Below are 17,604 nucleotides of genomic sequence, written 5' to 3'. Positions count from 1 at the left end.
TTTTCATTTTGGAATCTAGAAAGTTTGTGGAATGGGATTAAGAATTCTAGAGTTATGACAAAAATTCAAACTTAATAGAGTTTTCCTTTCCTAATGGAATTAAAAATTTTAGGATCAAGACAAAAACTCAAGATTACATTTTGTATATTGGACATAATTAGACAAAAAAAATTTCTTCAAATTGGGTTAAAGAATCTTGAATTTAGTCGATTAAATTAATATCTGTCTTCAGAGCACACGATTGTTACATAAATTTTTAAATTGTATGTGAACTTTTTATTATAATAAAATACATATAAAATTATATATTTCAAAAATAAATATTAATTTAATAGACTTCATTAAAAAAAATAAAAATAAATAAATCCTCTAAGTTGAAGGAAAACTATTAGAGGGAAACACTATCCTATGTATATTTGTACCATACAAGATAGGTCAGCCGATGGCCTAAAACTCAAAAGTTCGTTCAATTTCAACGGCCCATTATACAGCCTAAACAAAACGGTGTTTCGAAGACCCACTAAATGGCATCAAGATCCTCTCCAGTTGCTTTCAACTGGAGGAGCCGGTCCTGGTCCCACCAAACGTGCCCTTGTTAAATGACGTCACTGCGAAATCCATAGCCGAGAAAAAGACCAGCCCTTTCCTACTCTTTCTCGGTTCTCACTCTGCCCTACAAATCCTAATTTTTCCAATTTTTGATAGAAAATGAGAGTTTTTTGTGCTATCAACTCTGCTGAGCATCCTTCATTTCTGTCAAAAGGAATTTTCACTTCCGCAAGGTACTTCTCCTATGAACATTTTTTTTTTTTTTTTTTTTTTCTGTTTTTATAGAGAAAGTTGTATTTAGTTGTTATCTTAACCGTTTTATTACGTGATTTGTATAGTTTATGATTTCTTGACTATAATATTCATATTTGTGTACCTGTGGCGTGGTTGGCTTATATATGTATATGTGAAATGTGAGTTATTTGAGTGACGTTAAGAGGAAAGTAAAAAGTTGATTGTTTTAATGTCTTTATTCTTGTTTTGTTCACCATCGGCTTGTGTATTGTTTCAATTGTTATAAATGTTCTTGTTTTGAAGCTAAATAAATTACGGGTTAAATAATAAATGGGGTTGTGCCAATTGTGATGAAAAATAAACCGATCAAGAGTATTATGCTCTATGGCTTAAGAAGCCCGTGTGTTAAGTTGATGAATATTATGCTAAGAGTGCGTTTGACATTGCGATTTGCTGACCAAAAATGCGATTTTAAGTTGATGAATAAGTGCTGGAAGCTTGCACGATCTGAGATGTTAGTTGATATACAGAGTAGGTTACCTGAAGTGCCTATTGGTGAGATTGATAAGCCTGTGTGGTCCATATCTCGTTCTGGTTCCTATGATTGTTCTGATACTTGGAATTATCTTCAACAGAAAAAGGCCATTGTCAATTGGTGGCCGCTGGTTTGGCATCAGCATGCTATTCCAAAACAAGCATTTATCCTTTGGTTAGCAGTCAATAATAGGCTCACCACTGGCGATCGATTGCTGGCTTGGGGTTATGAGGAGATACAAATTGTGTCTTCTGCAGAAATGGAACTGAGAGTCGTGACCACTTATTCTTTTCATGTGGGTTTAGTTCCCGAATTTAGAAAACCTGTTTACAACGTTGTGATGTCTTAAATCCTCCTACTAGTTGGGATGGTTTGATAGAAGAAGGGTGTAGAACTTGGAAGACTAAGTCCTTGATGGGGTCAATATGTAAACTGATATTGAGCTCTGCTGTATACGGTCTTTGGAGAACAAGAAATGAGATAAAGTTTGGAAGTCAACCTAGAAATGAAGAGCAGATATTGAAGTTAATTTTCTGGGAGGTGAGGTTCCGGGTTTCTGGGAAAGGGAAGTTCAAGAAGACTCTGGAAAACATCAACTTGTGTCACAAATGGAATATTGATGTTAACATACTGAATTAGTGTTAGTTTGTTATGTGTTTTGGTATTTTGTTGGTTTCTTTGTACAGTTGATTCATTTGTTAATAATAGTTCTACTTATTCATCAAAAAAAAAAAAATGCGATTTTAAACCAGATGCAAAAAATAAAGGATGATTTTGAGATGGGATGTATAGATATGCTTTAGGAGAGGAATGGAATTGATTGATTTTGTGATGTATGATGGTATTCCTAAGAGGTGATTCGACTTTTAGACACGTTCAAGTATGAGTCATACTGATGAAGTACTGCAATTAATGGTGGTGAGGCATAAGGAAAACCAACGATGATATAGTCCAACATATGAAGTTCACGAATGTGCGTATGCAAATGGATGGCAAAGAGATGGATTATATCTCTGAGTTGAAGCCCCCAAAGTTAATGCAAATGGGTTTCGATAGATAAGAAGTAGTAAGTAGGCGTGGTTTTTCCTATTAATTTATTTTTTGAACTTTTTGGTATTTAAGCAGGTGGGAAGGATGGTTGCTGCCATATTTCCTTTAGTTGAATGACTATAAATGTTTTTAAATGATTGTAGTAGTTGTAGCAGCTGAAGCTGCATTCCACAGCTCTCTTCTCCCCTTGTATTTGTTTAGTTTTTTTTCTTTTCTCTTACGGAAATTCTGATTTTATTTTTTTATTTTTTAATTTATTTATTTTATCACATTCAGGACTCAACTTTCTTTAACTGCAAATCTCTTCTCTTGCCAAGAAAAGTTGGGTAAGCAATTAATCTTAGATTTTCTTTCATGTGGCTTTTGCAGTGCTATTTCAACCTCCGCATAAAATTGAAAGAAACATAGACATTTGAACTGTCATTTTCTCTTTCACGATGTTAACATAATTTTTCTTGATATTATGGCAAGCTGATTCTGGGGCTGATGGGTCATTCAACTTGAAAGTGGTGCCTCCAGCCCTGTTATTAGCAGCAGAAAAAGAAGAAGCCAAGGCTGTTTTGACCTTTTTCTTAAAGAAACAAGGACTGAGCAATTCAGTTGCTGCAAGGACCATCAACAAGTCAGACCTTTTCATTGACCACCTTGTCTCAGGGCTTCATTCTGTTCGTAAATCTCGATATCTAGTAGTTATTTATTGCTTCTCTTGAGAGCCACAATAATCGTATTGTGTCGGGGAAATTGGATCACGTAAACGAATTTACAGCTGCATTTGCAAACTTTGGCCATTTCAGTTCTGTTGTGAGCTTTAATCAAGTTTGAGAGTGCATTTTGTAAGTTTATGGGCTTACTCACTTTCAAAAGACGCTTTAAGAGAGGAGGGGTGTCAATGACTTATAAAGTCTACAAGACAAGGATCTCTTAGCAATGTAGGACACTTTAACACATTTTGGCGCATAACGCCGTGCACCGAACGGACGCGGACGCATCTACTATCATGTTCAGCTCTTTTCTCCAAAAGGATTACCTGCTCAGTAGTCCTTGCCATACTCGATGATGCATCGGGAAAGTGTGTTTGGAAGCAGAATCTACAAATTTGAGGCGAATTAAATAAGACATTAACGAGTTAGGATTGTTGGGTTTAACTCGTTTAATTAAATAGATTGGGTTAGAGTTGATCTATATAATTTTATATTTATATATCAACTCAAATTCGATACGCGGCATTTAAGATTTGCAATTAAACTTGACACGATCTCAACATAAACGTTGCAGATTAAGGTTGAACAGTCTAATTTGCTTATTTAAACAGATTGAGTTAAAATTAATGTATATATAATGCGACTCAAATTTGACTTGCGAATACAAATGAGATGATGTTCTTTTGATGATATTGATTGTACTGGCCGGCCCTACTGGGTGAGTGGGGGTGGGATTTTTGCCATCCTTGGTCCTTGGGTGAAGTTGTTAGGGTCAAAATTCTGGATAATTCTTGTCGTTCGACTTGAAAGATATGGAGGATTGACACATTGCTTGGGCAACACACGAGTCAGCAGCCAAGTAATGGATTGAGATTTTTTACCGTTGCCTCACTGTGTACCGTGCACCCACACCAAGGACATTATCCAAAACACCAATTCTTACGCTGTCATTTTTCTGTCGGTTAATCTCAATATCAAATGATAGATACTGTCGGTTAGCAAAATTATATATAGTAATATAGAGTAAATACTGTAATTAGGTATGAGAATACTGTAATTAGGTATGAGATCACATCTTTGCCTCAAAAGAGTAATTTTAATAGCATTACTCTTGCCTCAAATGGTAATATATTAACTGTGTTTTTTTTTTTATAAATAAAATAAAGTAATATAACTCTCAACCGTTTTTTTTCTTTCTTTTCTTTAGAAACTCTCAACCTATTTGAGGCAAGTTAGGTTTCGCTTTTCAGGAGAGAACTGCCAACTGCAAAAATAAAAATAAAAATAATTAAAAGAGGTCAAGTGTTACAAATAATAGTTTGTAATAAAATAAGACAAATAAGTACACAAATGAGGAGCAGGTCAAGGATAAATGTCTTTTTTCTTTTTTTCTTTTTTTAAAATAAAATAAATAAATCATCAATATGAATTCACAATTATTTCCTTTCTGCTTTTGGGTCCGAGGCTTGCTGGGCACTGCATTCGACCGTTTCTTATAAGCACCCCCTCGCATTCTCAACCAGCAGGAGAATTTTCAGAAATGTGTTGAATTTCAGAATCATAACCGAAGGGAAAGATAAGAGAGAGCGTGACGAAGGAGAAAGGAACATGTTCTACTCGCAGTGCCTTCTTTCAAGCAAAGGGCCTTTAGGCGCCATATGGGTTGCTGCTTACTTCTTCAAAAAGCTCAAGAAGGCTCAGGTTACTGAGACTGACATCTCTTCCTCCGTTGGTTCGTCTTCTTTTCTCTTCAGCTTTACTATATGCTTGTGCCTATATACGTATATACATACATACTGCCTTTTATTTTCCATATTGGGCTTGCCTTTTTTTTTTTTTTGGTGGGGGGGAGAGAGAGTAATTGCAGCATATTCATTCGTATTTAAAAGTTAGCTTTTTCTAAAAATAAAATAAAGAACTCTGTCGTTCTCTCTCATTTGTGCTAGCTGCTGTATCTTTTCTTTCTTATATTTGAACAAGAATGTGCATGTTGTTCGGATGCAACAGGCTTTTCTTCCTCCTCCTTTTTGGGGTTTGGTTCATCTGGATGCTTGAGTTGTATGAAAAATAGCTTGAAATACTGTTTGTCTACATGGATATATTAAATAATGGCTGAATTAGCTTAAACCCATTTGGGGGGTTCTAAAAATTTGATTTTTTTTTTTTCTTAAAAAAAAACTTTTTTCTCTTGCTATAAAGTGCAACCATTGTGTGACCTAGTTTGAGGTTTTGTTCCTTGTTGACTACAATAAAAAAATCAGCTATCCGTGGATATCGTTCTGAGTGGCAGCAGTGCAATTTTGTAAGTTGCTGGTATTCATTGGCGGTAGGTATTAGATAATCTGGCCATTGAGAATTTAAGCTGGACAGTGGCTTTTGTCTTGATTCTTTCCCACATTCTTTTCTAGGGTAATAATTTAATCGCAATTTTCGTAGCCAAGAATTTCTTGTTAGGTTCTTTGTCCTGTTCCTTGTAATTGGTTATAATAAATTTAGTTCAGACAGAGGAAGACAGTTCACTTTAAGCATCAATAAAAATTTAAGGTTTGGCATTTGTTCAAATTAAAGTGTCGAATTGGAGAGTGGACATGGGAAACTAGAACTTTATAGTTCCAGCTGGAGGAGTGGAAATGGAAAATCTATGGGAACATGAAATATGAGAGTTTCCTTCCAAATATTGCAACAAATTTTCGGTGAACCTATTAGAGACCACCAATTTGGCCATCATATCATTGGAACAAAGTTCAACCTAATTAACTAGTGAACCCAAATTCTTGGACCCAGGCTCCGCATGTTGCTAAACCTTAAAATTTTTAGGGTTAAATGCTATTTTGGTACCTATGCTTTGAACCTTTATCAAATAATCACTTTGGTTTCAAAAATTATCACAAGTTTACATGGCGTTATCTAATTATCAGAGTTAGTCCCTCCTAACGTTTGCCTACCTTTCGTGGTCCATAGCCAAGTATGGAGTTGGAAAATATTTGGCTGTGATCAACCAAAAGGGAAACTAAATTTATCAAAAAATTCAAGGTAAAAAACTTATAGTGGAGCTAATGAGACTCCATCTGCAGCCTCAGTAAAATAAGGTAAATAGTCATGAAGTCATAAAAAACTATTGCAGAAATTGTCTGGAATTATATAGATCACTAACATTAGAGAGAACTATAGGTCCACATCTTGTCCATGCGACAAGCATATAATCTACATACTGAAGACTAGGACACCTTAGGCATGCTGGAGCATCATTTTGGGAAACATAGAAGCCAATTTGATTGGCAATTCAGTCAAGTGAAACAATGTAAGATGCTCTTGAAGTGCCGGAAAACACAAAATACCATCAAAGCCAAATGGCTTCACTTTGAATTTGTTTAGTTTGGGGTCTAAACCACAGTGTCAGATCTAAATGATAGTGGGACTAGTTCAACTGGTAAATTTTGTGTCCGAATTACAAAGACATGTTATAAAATATTAGAAGGTGATTCATTGGGAGTGGAAAAGAAAATATGTATTTTTTTTTTAATTTACTTTCTGCTGCTGAGCAAAAGGCTTAAATTATCATCTATGATGAAAAATGGTATTTGACTGGAATTATAGGATTGGTGTTGACAAAGATGGTGATAGCTATGGTAGTTTTGATGGCAGAATAGGTGGTGGCATGGCAGGTGGTGAATTTGATGATGGCAGAATAAGAACTAAATGGCTTATGATAATGGTGTCTGTGGAGATCATAGTGGAATATTCAAAAGATAAAATTTTCGATACTGTGGTGACATTTCAGAGGTGATGCTGTTTGCAGTATAGTGGTGACTGTAGCCGTGGTGTAATGGTAATGATGATGGTAATCAGCATGAGTTAAAGTCAGGATAACGGCTTTTGGAAATTCAATATCTGAAAAAGTGTTTGAAAGGTGAATTTACAATTTTGTTTCTTATTTGTCTGATTTCAAGGTTAAGAAAAGTACTTTTATGACTTTTTCATGGAATGGCAGTTTGCCAAAAATGAGAAGTGAGAGTCTTATTCACGGGAGATCATTACTGTCAGAATTATAAGCATTGAATTTCCTTACATTTCAAGTTAATCTAACATCTAAAAATAGTCGTCTTTTTGTTTTGGAAGTAATGGTTACTGTCTTTTTGTATCTGCTAATGTTGGATTTCTGATCACCCTGTCCCATTATTTCCTCCTCTTTTTTTTTTTTTGGTTTCACGCAGATAAAATTTTGCAAGATGAGCTGAATGTTGTTACATATAGAGTGCTGGCCTACCTCCTTCTAGGTGTTGTGAGAGTATACTCAAAAAAAGTTGAATATTTGTTTGATGACTGCCACAAGGTGCTAGTAAAGATCAATGACTTTGTGGTTAGTACAAAAGATAAAGCACAAGTGGAAACCTTGCGCGCACCTTATTACTCTATTACTCTACCGGAAAGGTTTGAACTTGATGCTTTTGATCTAGAGATCCTTGATGATGTTAGTGGGTAAGCTATCCGGTTAAAAAATTGATTGGTTGAGGTTATCTGTCTTTGTTTTGATCAACTTATAATATATTCTGTTTTTCCTACTTCCCAGAGGTAATGTGGTGCCACATGAAGAGATCACACTGAAAGGTTCTACATCTCCTTCAAATTTCAAGTGCTTTTTACTTTGCTTGTATTGTTTATATATTTTTTGTGATATGGAACAGATGGTGCATGGAAAAATGAGGGAATAGGGCAGTACTCTTTGGACAAGGTATGTCACATAGTCATGTTCATGCATAAAATGCTACGGTGGTCCTTTATAACGCCTCACCAGATACGTCCACTAATACGTCCATGTATAAGTTTATGGGTGAAATTTTGTTTTCTGTTATTAAATTTTTAAGTGTATATATATATACTTCCAATGTACTTAGGGGCGCCTTACGCTTTCAATAAAACTTATTTTACTTATATATATATATATATATATATATATATATATATATATATATATATATATATATTTTTTTTTTTTTCTGGAGCATGATATGCTTCCCTGGCTAACAAGGACTTACGGTCTTATCCTTTACAAACATCAATAGAAAAGAACATTGCTAATCAATATGATATGACAGCATCGCTTATGCAGCAATTCCCATATACTGGAAGGCGTGCTGCATCTAGTTTTGTCCTCTATGAACCTGAATCATTAATCCACAACCTGATTAGTTTGACACTGTTATAATGATCTAGACCCAGGGTGGGTGGAAGCCTATAGATCAAAGTGTTTATCAGGTTAAAGAATTACTCCATCTTGGGACTTAGATTATGTTCATAGTTATCCCCCCTCCCCCCCCCCCCCCCCCCCCCCCCCCCAAATAAATAAATAAAACCCCAAAATTGTCACATCGAGTAGTACATTTTTTTTAAAAAAAAAGCATACAGTCTTAATGACCTATAAGCAGTTATAATGACTTTGCTATCTTTGTTTCATCAGAGATATGTACTGAAAATGCTAGCCTTTTGTGGTTTTGCAGTATCATTATGAGGAGATTGCTGTCTTTGACAGTACCTACGGCACTGATTTCACTTTGGCTGACAAGTATGTAAATCATACCCCATCTTTTTTCTTTTTCTTTTTCTTTTTTTTCTCGGGAATTTCATGTGTATGCATGTCTGTTCATATATAAGGGTGGCTCAAGTTTTATAAACTTCTTGCTTTATATTCTTTTTGCGGCACTCTCTCTCTCTCTCTCTCTCTCTCTCTCTCTCTCTCTCTAAATAATAAAGTTACTCTTGTTGCAGTCTTCTATCGTCCGACCCAATGGACATTGATGTGGAAGTAAGTGCATTTCATAATGTAACCAACTTAGAAGCACGAACAGAGAACCTTCAACACAAAAGGTTCTCCAAAGCAGAATGTGTTGATCTTGAAATGTTCTGTGAAGTTGAGGAAGAACCTGCAGATCCTTTTAAATCAATAGGTGAAGATCATCAGACTAAGAGAGAGCAGATAAACGTTCCATTAACGGCACCATTTGAAGACAAAATACCTGGAGAAGCAAGCACAGGGAAGCATCAAGACAGTAGGCTATCTGAAGAAGGATGTGTGAACCCTGCGACATTTTGTGGCACTGGCGGAGAACCTGTAGATAATGCTAATATATCTGGTGAAGGTCATCAAATTGATGGAGAGCGAATAAAGACTCTAGAATTGGGACAATCAGAAAACAAAATGCACCAGGTCATTACGAAAACTTATGATCTGTGCGACTTAGAAACAAGCATGGAGAAGCTTCGAGTTGATAAATTTTCTCAAGGAGAATGTATGGACCTTGATACGTTTTGTGGGGCCAAGGAGGAACCTCCAAAACTTGTTAGACAATATAATGCAGGGCATGATAATGGTTCAGAGTCAATAAAGTTTCCAAATCTGACATCATCAGAAAATAGGAAGTGTCAGAGTAATATTAAAGAGCGTCCACCGTCCATTATGCTTGATGGGACTCCTCCATCCAAGTTCCCAGATGCATCAGGTGCAAAATACCCAAGATAGGGTTTTAGATTATGTTTCTCTCGTCACCTCTTGAAAATAGACCTTGGTAGAATTGTTTATCAACTATCTCCTTAATGATTCGTACTTTTGTCATTATTTCTTTATCAGAAAGCCAAATTTGTTATTGCTTAATAAGACAGTAAGGGACTTCCCATTTTATGTGTTGCAGAACTTGCAGTTCAAAGTTGCAATTGTATATTATTAAATGGGTCCTTGTCCTTAGTAAGGTTGTCCTTACTTACAATTCTTCCCTCAATGCAGTTGTTACTACACCAGAGTTTATTCCTACACCAGCTGCTAGGGAGCGAGCTCGGATTTCAAGGAAAAGAAAATGTTTAATTGATGAGACCACAGTGTTGCCCAATGTGTAAGTACTGCTACGTCAAGTTTAACTCAATATGGGTTCATATTTGCTATTGTCCATACATAAAAGCATGGCCTATATTTAATTGTCTATTTCTGTCATTTTGTTTCTGATATGGCTGTTAATTTATGACCCTATTAAGAGCTATATTGTGGATGATAGAACTCCTGAACAATATAGCCATCAATATCATTAAACAGCTGTTCTTTGTGAATTTATCTAATGTCAATATCATGCTAATTTTATGGTAATGTTAATTATTTTTACCCGAAAGTATGAGGTATAACGCTTGCTGAGTCGAGCTTAAATCTCTTTCCTCATCAAGTTATATATATCAATCGTTAAAGGTTGAAAATAAGATAGGGAGCTCTGTATGTGTGAATACACATAATTTTGAACATACAATTTTAATTAAAATGGACAGAAGTGTAGCAATTTTGAGGAAATTAAATAAATAAATAAATAACTTATAGCACGTGCTATGTCATTTTAAACTTTTACAGGGTACTTAGGCAGAGCATATATGATGCAAGTGATTTAGTTTCTAAACGAAAAAAGAACTCCTCATGATGCTCTAGCTGCTGTGTGAAAACACATAATTTTGAACATTCAATTTTAATTAAAATGGACAGAAGTGTAGCAATTTTGAGGAAATTAAAAAAAGAAAGAAATAAATAAATGACTTATAGCGTGCGCCATGTCATTTTAAACTTTTACAGGGTACTTAGGCAGAGCATATATGATGCAAGTGATTTAGTTTCTAAACGAAAAAAACCTCCTCATAATGCTCTAGCTGTGTGGAAAGCTTCTCGAATTTCCATTCTCCACCAGGGCTTCTTAGAGCCTTTGATCCCTTGTAAGTTTTCTATGACCATTTTCTCTGTGGTTCAATTGCTGTACTATCTATTTCATTTTTAAATGAATAATTGCTGTGCTATCTTTACTCAACATACATCGTTAGGTATTTCATCAGAGCTTAGATCTCTCTTTTACACAAAGAAATTGAAGATTCTAGAATCTGCTGAAACTATGGACAAGCCTAAGAAGTTAGATTTGCCAGAATCTCCAACTGTGGGTGGATCAGAGCAAATTGCAGAATCTTCTACTGTGGACAGATCAGAGCAAATTGCTATTGCTCCAGAAACACCTGTTAAGCATCCAACATCAATAAGATCATTTGAAAGTCCAAACGATGCCAAAAATCCTAACTCAGAGGGAGTAAGTCCTTCAAGTTCATTTGGAATTGTTGAGGAACAAGAGCCATCTCCACGCAAGGATCAAGAACTTGATCTGTGTCTAATGAATGAGGTGAAATAATGATCATTACAGAGTAGCCTTAAAATTACATGAATAATTATCTTGATATGAGTGGTTTGAACTCTACCAAGTCTAGAGATCCCAATAAGGGTGGATTTTTTTTTTTTTTAATAGCATGTTTTCTATGCCTGGAGTGGAATATGCATGTTTGATAACTGACTGATATTTCGTTTTTTATACGTCTGTTTTGTCTCAGGAGATATATTCATGTGGAGCAGATAACACGGAACTCTGTGAGAACTATCCCAAATTTATTCCAACATACTGTGCTAATCTATCTTGCATTCTCATATGGATCTTATTTTTATTGTAGATGGATGGTCAGGCAGAACCAGGTAAGCTGGATTGCACTCGTCCAATTTTCTCTCTTGGTGAATATAAGCTCTCTATGGTTCTTTGTAAAATTTGGTTTCAACTTGTTATGCTTGTGATCTACAGAATAGCAGCAAGGTACTTGCACAAAAATTTCCTAAATCGGAAAAAGGGAAGAGAGGAGGAAGTAATGAGCTTATTGAGGGTTTTGGAAGGAAGAACCAAGAAAGAAAGTGCAAAGCTATTCTATGAGATACTGGTATGTCCTACATGTCTTTGAGAATCATTTTCTGACTAATTCTGAGGGCCTGTGCCAGCAATAAACTGCTATTCAATTGTTATTTCATTTTTTAATGGAAATTTGAAATTGCCCCTGCCTGAAATCTTTACTTCAGTTGGTTGCTTACTTAAACAGTCCTTATTAGGATTTGGCCTTAGAAGAGCCCTATATACATGTCCCCCCCCCCCCCCCCCCCCCCCCCCCCCTCCCAACTCCCATCTATATACTCAGAGAGAGAGAAGTTACACACAATTTCAGCAAGATATTTTTGTAGAATCCGCTGCTTTTTGTCATTATATGCAGATATATATCCAGGTCACCCCCCATAATTTTAACCCTAAAACACAACAAAGTTAGGGATAAGGTGATACAAAATCTGAAAGTGTTGTATGTCAAACAACTTTGCAGGTGTTGGGGACTACAGGGTATGTGGATGTAAAGCAGGATAATGCTTATGGTGATATTCAAGTCCAGAAACTCCTGAAATGGGACCAAATTTGTGAAGCTGATTTTCTATGAAACACTGCAGTATCTGTATATATTCATTGCAGAGAAATAGAATTATGGAGTATATGATACTCGACCGTGTTAGATGAGTAAGGTGTTGTCTCCTTTGTACAGTAGGCACTAACTAGTTAGAATTAAGGTTGAGTTGAATCAAGTCTCTTTTGTACATGAGTACATCGGTTGCCATAAACTGGCCTAGGTTTTTATTCGACCACTGTAGGAAAAATCCTGTAACGATCGGATTGAGATCCATTGTACGGGATGCAATACCTTTTTTGTGGGTTGTTTACTTTAAATGAATGGCCCAAATTATGACAACGAAACCCAAAAAAAAAAAAGGGGTCGGTTTTTTGGTGGGTAGTTCGGCAACCCAGAAAGGGACAGCCACCAAGCACTCTTTCTTTGATTTCCTCTTTGATCACTTAAAGTGTGTTTTTTTTTTTTTTTTTACTGTAATTATAAAGCAATGCTCATAATTGTAGTGATTATATGAATCAACTTCTATGTTGAAGCAAATTTTTTAAACAGCCGGGCCAGTGACGGGGCTCTTGCAAAACGAAAGAAAGAGTCATTCAAAAGTACTGTAGGTTTAGGGGGATTTAGGGAGCCTCTTATGCTTAAAGCAATAAGGTATTTTAGAGAGAAAACTGAATGGAAAGTGTTAGAGATAGGGTGTTACCTGACTTTTGGGGATGCGTGTCCTTTATAAAAAAAAAAAAGGCTCTAAATATGGTCCTGAATGTTTGCCATGTGATAGGCTGCTAGCCCTAATGATTATTTTTCATGTAGTCGAAATATCTAACTGGACTTATAGACTTATAGTAAAATCCCAAAGTGCTTGTTCCCCTCCCTATATTTGATGTTTTTGGTGGAGATGGTTTTTAACGAAAATGAAAAAGAAAAAAGAAAAAAAAGAAAAAAAGGTATTATTTTAATAAAATAGAGAAGAAGTTTTATATAAACGGATAGATGTAGGTTTTGAAAAGTGGTTAGTTAAGTTAAAATAAAGTAAGTTTTGGTTAGTTATGTTGTCTAAAAATTTACATAAATTATTGGGAATACCCTAACGTGCACCATTTTGATTGGATAGCACCGGTAGTCTCTATATTGAGTTGGGAAAGTGTGTATTTTTTTAGATGAGTTGGGAAAGTTGATGTCAACATTTGGCAACTACTACAACATATTTTAAGGATTTTTCATGTAACATTTTAATTGAATTTTTATGTAGTTTTGATAAATGCATGATGCAAAATTGCAAATTGAAAGACTTCCTTTGAATGTTCATCTACAATATCCTTAGTCTTGATCGATTTATTGGGTACAACTTTAAGGGGGAAAAAAAAAAAATTGTCCCTTGGTTTTAACTCGTTTAAAACTTACAATTTATGTTAAAAAAAAAAAAAAAAAAAAAATGACTCACTAGATTTTAACACATTTAAAAATCACTCTTTCCATAAGACTTTCCCTCCAAATTGGTTATGGTTGAAATTTTTCTCGGTATGGTCTGTCTAGTTTATACATGGATGCGGATGACTAACCTTAATTGCAAAAAATTTCCGAATAATTTAGACAGAAAAATATTGATAAAAGAAGTGATTTTTAATTGTGTTAAAACCAAAAGAGTGATTATTCCTTTTTAAAATCTAGCTAGGGAGTTACTTTTTGTGAGTCGTGACAGATGGTGGCATGACAGTCAGACTGTGTAGCGATAGATTTCGGTAGTAGTTGAAGGTGGTGATATCTCATAATGGAAGAGGAAGTTAAAACTCTTGATGGTGGTGTCCTGGTATCCCAAACTTTCTATTTTTATTCATTTATTTTTATTTTTTTTTTTAAAAAAAAAGTAGGCATTGACGTGTGATATTGTTAAAATATGAGCATAAACATCATTTTCACCATTAAAAACCATTTTCATTATAAATATATACAGTTAACTTGATGGACGTGTATATAATTTTTTTTTTTCTTTTTTTGATGAATGAGACGTATAGAAGGTTGATGCATGTGATGTGATAAAATGGGGAGAATTCGGTCTTTTTGGGCGAATAAAATATCATATCTTGCTACTTGCTAGCTAGATTATTGGAGATGCATTTTGACTTGGTCGAAGGGCCACAGCTAGCCTTGGCATTTCTGATGCATTGGAACTCTCATTTCTGCATATCATGTTGGATTCCATGACTGCACCCTGAGCTCATGTGATCTGCAGCTTCTCCATCCAGTAAGATTTATATGCTTCACTACTTCTCATATTGATAATTTGATCGATTGAGGTTCATTGAAAACATATATTAACATGAATATTATTACGTAAAATATATTTAGTTTCTTTTCTCTCTTTTATTTGATATATAATTAATCTTGTTTTTCTTTTTTTCTTTTTTGATAATATTGAGAAGCCGACAGTTGTTTTAATTTGCTTGTATTTGTCCACTTAAGTTATGCTATAGAATTTTGATCCAGTCAATCATTCATAAACACAGTTACATAAAGCATCCAATTTCTCCGTTAATCTATTTCAGAGATTGTTTCCTTACTATCAAGCCGGTTCTTCAACTAGACGAGTTAATTAGGAAGTCACCTAATTAAGGCAAACAAAGGAATAAAGCCTCCAAATAATAGTAGTACTGGTCGTATTGATAAAATAAATAATATGGTTAATCTAAAAAAAAATGACAGATTTGTGAGAAAATGATTAAAACCCCTTCCATAACTTTAAAATTTTGAAGCATGCTTGAGATTATAATACTACCATTATGACATCAATTTTTTCGGGAAAATCCGCTATGAGTGTACGATTAAAAAAGATTAGCTAGTGTGGCCCCTGCGCAAGGATAAGACGTAGCAAAAAGTTTTAAATTTTTCGCCGTTCTAGCTATGTAAATTGATTGATTGATTTGGGATTGGGGGTCGGGCCGGGCCGGGCACGACAAGGCTGTATCACTGAAATGTTATTATATGCAGGTCTGCAAGTTGTGATAGCTAATAAATGGGAATCCTCCGCACATTTTGGAACAGTCCTATCGGTCCTAAAACAACTCACTTCTGGGGTCCTGTTGTGAACTGGAGCATTCCCATTGCAGTATGCTTCAGTACTTCTCTGCTGATGCAAATTAACGTTAATTGTTGTTTCCATTGGGTAACTTTGAGATAATATTCCATTAATGCTGGTTCTGACAGGCAATGACAGACACAAAAAAGCCCCCAGAGTTGATATCTGGCAATATGACAAAAGGTTTAATTCTATATATGTGTTTGAGGCTTTGGAGTAAAGGCGTATAACATTAAAGTTTGACTTCTTTTTTTCATTTATTTCTTCCAGACTTTGTTATATATATGAACTGAGAATTGTAGTTTAATTCTGATGGGTGTTGCAGTAATGTGTGTTTATTCGGCATTGTTCATGAGGTTTGCATATATGGTACAGCCAAGGAACTACCATCTTCTCGTATGCCATGCAGCAAATGAGACTGTACAGCTCTATCAGCTCTCCCGTTGGATGAAGGCTCAGGGGTAAGCATCTAAGCAAGCACGTACCCATGGCTTCTGGCTTTGTTTTATGATCATTTGTTCTTCCAATCTGAATTTCATGGTTCTGGGTTCTACTTAATCAAAAGCAGCAGTGAGTCAGTGATCAAAGAAAAGTTAATCTATGCAGCAAATCAAATTCCAATATCCTATCCATATTATAGCAAGCAACTTGGCCTAGAATTCTATTATTCCTTTCATTTTCCCAGCAATCAAAGATGCAGACAGAAGTTTTTTTATGAATGTTCTTTGTTACAGGCACTTGCAGGAGGAGAAAAAGGACGCTGAAACATAGTGATTCAAAGATGATATGACGTTGTATACATCATGGACCATTTGCTTCCTTGCCTAGCTAGGCGGTTGCCTAGCTGCGGCCTCACTGGATGTTGTCATTGTTGTGTAATAAAGCTAGCAAGAAAAAACTCATTGCATTGGGCTTTCAAAGGAATAGAAACAACACAAAGCAACAGTATCCCTGAAAATGTTAGTGAAACAAGCTCTTCTAACCTGTTCAATTAGACAATTATCAACCATATATATATATTGGAGCACTCGAATTTCTTATGTTTTAAAAAAACAAAAAACAAAATCATGGTGAGCTTGACAATTTCTTTCTCTTTTTATTGTACTATAGGGTGGATCGGGAATTGCACGCGATGTATTTGTCTAATTTGAATTGTCATTTTAAACGAACAGTTCAAATTGCGACAACGTATAGGATAAAGAAGAGATGTGTGGTTTGCACTGCGTGCAAGTTATAGGGGTATCTGTTAGGGTAGCCAAATCACTCTAGTTGTTATAATGTGGTGGCGACCCCTACTACTTGGGTTGGAGGTGGTCAACCCACTCCTATGACCATAGGAAGTGGTTCGGCCACTTTCAGACTAGCCTTCGGAATGGCCGAACCACCATTTTGGCCACAGAAGGTAGTTCAACAACTTTTATAACTTGCACGTGGTGCAAATCACTCATTTCATCTTTCTTTTATGAGTTGTAATTTAAACCATTCATTTAATCTTTGCGGGATATCCCCAAAGTATGGTGCATATTTTGATCAAATACAGCTTAACCAAGGGCTAGATGGGCAAGTTCGTCTTGTTTAATTGCGTTTTTTGTATCTAGATAAGCGGTGGTTGAAATATGCTAAGTAGCAACTTTTGGCAGAATAATTTTCTCCACAACTACAAGTTCCTATAGCAACTTGTTTGCAAAGGTTGCAAATAGAATAAATTGTACCATAAAAATAGACTAAAACATACTTAAAAAGCTCTTTGAATAAACTGTTGATCTAATCACCTGGAGAGTAGGAGGGTCTTAGTGCATCCCAACACTGAACACACTAGATCAGGTCTTTGACAAGGCCCATTATAAATCAACAAAATTCAAGTGTCCCAGCCCACTCCAGTAGCTTCAACTTTCAAATTTTAAATTTCTTTTTAACCTTTAAATCTGTATAATTGATTTAAGTTACTTATTGTAGTATCAAAATACAGAATGGAAAATTCTTAAGAGTTAGAGAGCTACAATTTTGGACATAAATTTCCTCCAAATTAGGTTGGGAGAATTTTTTTTCAACCCAGTCTATAAATTTGTCATGTGTTCCTTAGCATGTGAGAAATACAAAATTTTGTAATTAGCATATAAGAAACACATAATTTTTTTTATTTTTTTTTAAAAAAAAACATGTGTTTTTCACATGCTCAAGAGACA

At 35.3% G+C, this 17,604-nt stretch overlaps 2 protein-coding genes across 4 annotated transcripts; both read left to right on the top strand.

Annotated features, from left to right (window-relative positions):
* Window positions 1-4,532: 4,532 nt before the first annotated feature.
* Window positions 4,533-12,689, top strand: LOC133859991 (sister chromatid cohesion 1 protein 2). 2 transcript variants are annotated; one of them, XM_062295601.1, is made up of 13 exons: window positions 4,533-4,801; window positions 7,284-7,548; window positions 7,640-7,677; window positions 7,755-7,801; window positions 8,568-8,632; window positions 8,836-9,566; window positions 9,848-9,953; window positions 10,670-10,806; window positions 10,912-11,258; window positions 11,464-11,500; window positions 11,581-11,602; window positions 11,706-11,838; window positions 12,268-12,689. In XM_062295601.1, the coding sequence occupies exons 1-13, from the start codon at window positions 4,678-4,680 to the stop codon at window positions 12,376-12,378; spliced, it is 2,163 nt and encodes a 720-aa protein (XP_062151585.1). In that variant the 5' UTR covers window positions 4,533-4,677; the 3' UTR covers window positions 12,379-12,689. The 2 variants fall into 2 exon arrangements, with proteins under 2 accessions (XP_062151585.1, XP_062151584.1); XM_062295600.1 differs by having other exon boundaries at window positions 11,449-11,500.
* A 1,742-nt stretch (window positions 12,690-14,431) lies between these two features.
* On the top strand, window positions 14,432-16,458 carry LOC133860955 (mitochondrial pyruvate carrier 1-like). Of its 2 annotated transcripts, XM_062296636.1 has the most exons (5): window positions 14,432-14,587; window positions 15,331-15,448; window positions 15,547-15,601; window positions 15,744-15,879; window positions 16,153-16,458. In XM_062296636.1, exons 2-5 carry the CDS (start codon window positions 15,356-15,358, stop codon window positions 16,187-16,189), a joined length of 321 nt encoding a protein of 106 aa, XP_062152620.1. In that variant the 5' UTR covers window positions 14,432-14,587; window positions 15,331-15,355; the 3' UTR covers window positions 16,190-16,458. The 2 variants fall into 2 exon arrangements, with proteins under 2 accessions (XP_062152620.1, XP_062152621.1); XM_062296637.1 differs by lacking the exon at window positions 16,153-16,458 and having other exon boundaries at window positions 15,744-15,883.
* Window positions 16,459-17,604: the final 1,146 nt, after the last annotated feature.

Source organism: Alnus glutinosa, chromosome 2 (assembly GCF_958979055.1).
Source record: "Alnus glutinosa chromosome 2, dhAlnGlut1.1, whole genome shotgun sequence".
NCBI lineage: Eukaryota > Viridiplantae > Streptophyta > Magnoliopsida > Fagales > Betulaceae > Alnus > Alnus glutinosa.
This window is presented reverse-complemented; position numbering and strand designations above follow the sequence as displayed.